This window comes from Trachymyrmex cornetzi, unplaced genomic scaffold, assembly GCF_001594075.2.
Source record: "Trachymyrmex cornetzi isolate Tcor2-1 unplaced genomic scaffold, Tcor1.1 scaffold99, whole genome shotgun sequence".
NCBI lineage: Eukaryota > Metazoa > Arthropoda > Insecta > Hymenoptera > Formicidae > Trachymyrmex > Trachymyrmex cornetzi.
This window is the reverse complement of record NW_017300343.1, coordinates 392,062-394,860: the sequence shown is the minus strand read 5'-3', so window position 1 is coordinate 394,860 and position 2,799 is coordinate 392,062. Positions and strand designations below refer to the sequence as shown.

Here is a 2,799-nt window from a genome sequence, read left to right as displayed (position 1 = left end):
AGGTTCCGGCTGACCCCAATGGTTAGGTCGGGAAGGTAGGTTCCGGCCGACTCCAACGATTAGGTTGTAACCGAATCTCTTACCTCTGCTTGTTATTCGTCCACCTTCTGTTCTTTCTGCTGGATTACCGTGTTCCGAACATCCTCCATGTGGTCTTGAGATTCCATTCGGATGCTATGGCACCTCGTACTTTCGTTCACATATTCTAGGTTGAATAGGATTCGTTTGTCTTTTAGTTCCTCTTCCATGTTGTCATCTATATGCACAGTCACCATTAAGTTGCCCAGTGTCTTGTCCGATCCATCGATCTTTATTGGTAAAGTATTTGTCATCCGGTGCACGTAGGTTGCGTCCTCTACGTTTGCCAACATCTCACGAAGGAGCTCTGCAGAGTCTTGGTCCATCTGTCTATCAGCCTCCCATTTCGCGTTAGCTTTTTTTACTTGATCTAGTTTGACTTGTGTGGTACGGAGTTCGCGCACTCTTTCCCAATACGACCGAATTTCCTTGATGTCGTGCTCCATGTCGCGGGTAATCTGAGCCTCTATCATCTCTAACGTCATGGGCTCCATAGTCTTGGGAATAGCTTCCATTGCTCCCCTTGGATTAATCAGCATAGAGCTTGTTTCGTCCGTATTCCAAGTCGTTATACCGTGAGAGTTGCTTGCCAGGTCGTATAGTCGCTTTAATATCGTTCTCTTAGTATTCACAGGATTTTCCGACGCTCGATATTCGCTTGTATACTCGCTCCGTGATACTGAGCTCTCTTCTCGCGCTCGACTCGTACCTGTTTTGCTGTTGCCTCTCCCTTCTGATAGCTTGGGGGTACTCTCCTGGCTGTTTACCGCGTGATTTCTTGCCTTGAGCGTTACCTCGTGTTGTTTTCGAACTACATATTTGTCACGCGTGCCTATTATCCTTTCTCTGCTTTCTTCCTTTCTTTGTAAGTGATTCTCATTTCGCGGCTCCTCGTCTTCAGTGGTGCTCATTTCCACATCCACTATCTCTGGCTTTTTCACCTGTGTTTTTTGGTCCTCAGCCTCCTCTTCATCTTCAGTTCTCGATCTGGTTCCTTTATCAGTGTTTTCTTCCTCACTGATGATTTGCGTATGCCATCGTGTATATTTCTTCTTCGTTTTCGCGATACTGATAAAATTTTGCTCCCAATCCATCTTTCGATGTATCTATGAAAATTCCGAATCTATGTCCCGGTTATATGAGAAACAGATTTTCAGTTTGGTTAAAGGCCTGCTTGATGTCTTCGAAAGCTCCTCTTGCTCGCGTTCTGTCCACACAAACCGTACTTCCTTTTGTAACAATTAATCTATTGGCCTAGTCATCCTTGCCAAGTTGCTAATGAACCTTCGGTCCCAGTTTACCAACCCCAAAAAAGCTTGTACTTGCTTTTTGTTCGTCGGTGGGTTGAAGTTTCTTATCGTCGCTTTCGTTTCCTCGTTTATTTCCGCCTTGATCCTCGTGAATTCAATTCTTTGGAAAACTCTAGCTTTGCTGTATAATAATAATAATAAAGTATAGTCACAGAATATACGTATAAAACGTATATATATTTAATTATAAAGTACGTATATTATAAATGACGAACACTGCAGAATGTTAGTGTAGCCACATATCTTTTAATTAATAGAATTTATGTTTTACAGTATGTCTTCATAAAATTTTTTTGTCCTGATATCTGTTTTTAACGGCAGGGGGAAGGAATAAATAATAATAATACGAAACAGAATTGCTTGGTATACTTCTTAGACCTTGATTTAAAGTAGAAAAATATTGATACTTATATATATTTTGTATATATATATATATATATAATATATGTACATGTATACAAATCAATACAATTTATTCAAATACAAATTGTGCGTTTTAAGATTTTTATAAAATTTTGTCGCAATAAGTTGAAGCAAGTATGCGGGTAAGTATGTATATACATTTCCATCTCTTTATGATAATTATAAAGCGAGGGCTATTTTAATCTTTCTCGTGAAGCGACGAATTTGGGCTACACTAAAGAGTGAGTGGTGAGCGAAGGAAAAGCGGACGAAGTGCTATAATAAAAGCCATTAGGATCAGCACCACGCATATTACCTTCGTTTAAGATACTTATAGGCTGAAATGCGTGCATCGTTAACCGTGCGTCTGTATTTACGCGAGTGTCAACGTGGAGTCTGCGAATGATAGGAATAAATTTAATAAATAAACCAACGCGGGCACATGTGCTTGAAACGCAGTGGTGGGTCTTATTCCCACGAGTTCAAAGAGCGTCCGTAATGTCCACGTTCCCACAAAAAAAGGATGTACGCGCGACGAGGCATGAACAGCGAGTATAATGGCGTACATTTAGATCAACTTCGCGGACGAATGTTGGACGCGAACAGTCACCTTGAGAATCGCATTATACTGATTATACGAACATGCATCCCTGCAACATCGATTTTTCATGGATATATGATTATGAAAGTTGATGATGATTTGCTCAATTGATAAAAAGGCAAATTCGATGCATATCATGTCTTGTTCAAGCTCAAGGCTAAGTATCACGATAAACTGGTTTATGTCAGTTCCAATACTCCGATATGGAAATGCAAATTCGTGCGGGTCTGCATCAATGTAACAATAATAAAGAGAGTACCGTGAATAAAATGGTTTAATAAGAAAGCTGTTCGATTTTAAGTGACGCATACTTATAATATCTTCGATCACAAGCTATTTCCAAACTGAAATCTTCTTTGAAAGTTCTCTTTTAAATTAATTCTTTTATATTGTTTAATATAAAATTAT

General features: G+C 39.5%; 1 protein-coding gene across 1 annotated transcript in view; it reads right to left on the bottom strand.

Moving 5' to 3' along the window:
• Positions 1–1,172, bottom strand: part of LOC108770036 (uncharacterized) — a 1,958-nt gene extending 786 nt beyond the window's left edge. Inside the window, exon 1 of the mRNA XM_018521330.1 lies at positions 84–1,172. Within this exon, the coding sequence (XP_018376832.1) occupies positions 93–1,172 (1,080 nt within the window). The 3' untranslated portion in view covers positions 84–92. The remainder of the gene's footprint in view (positions 1–83) is intronic.
• Positions 1,173–2,799: the final 1,627 nt, after the last annotated feature.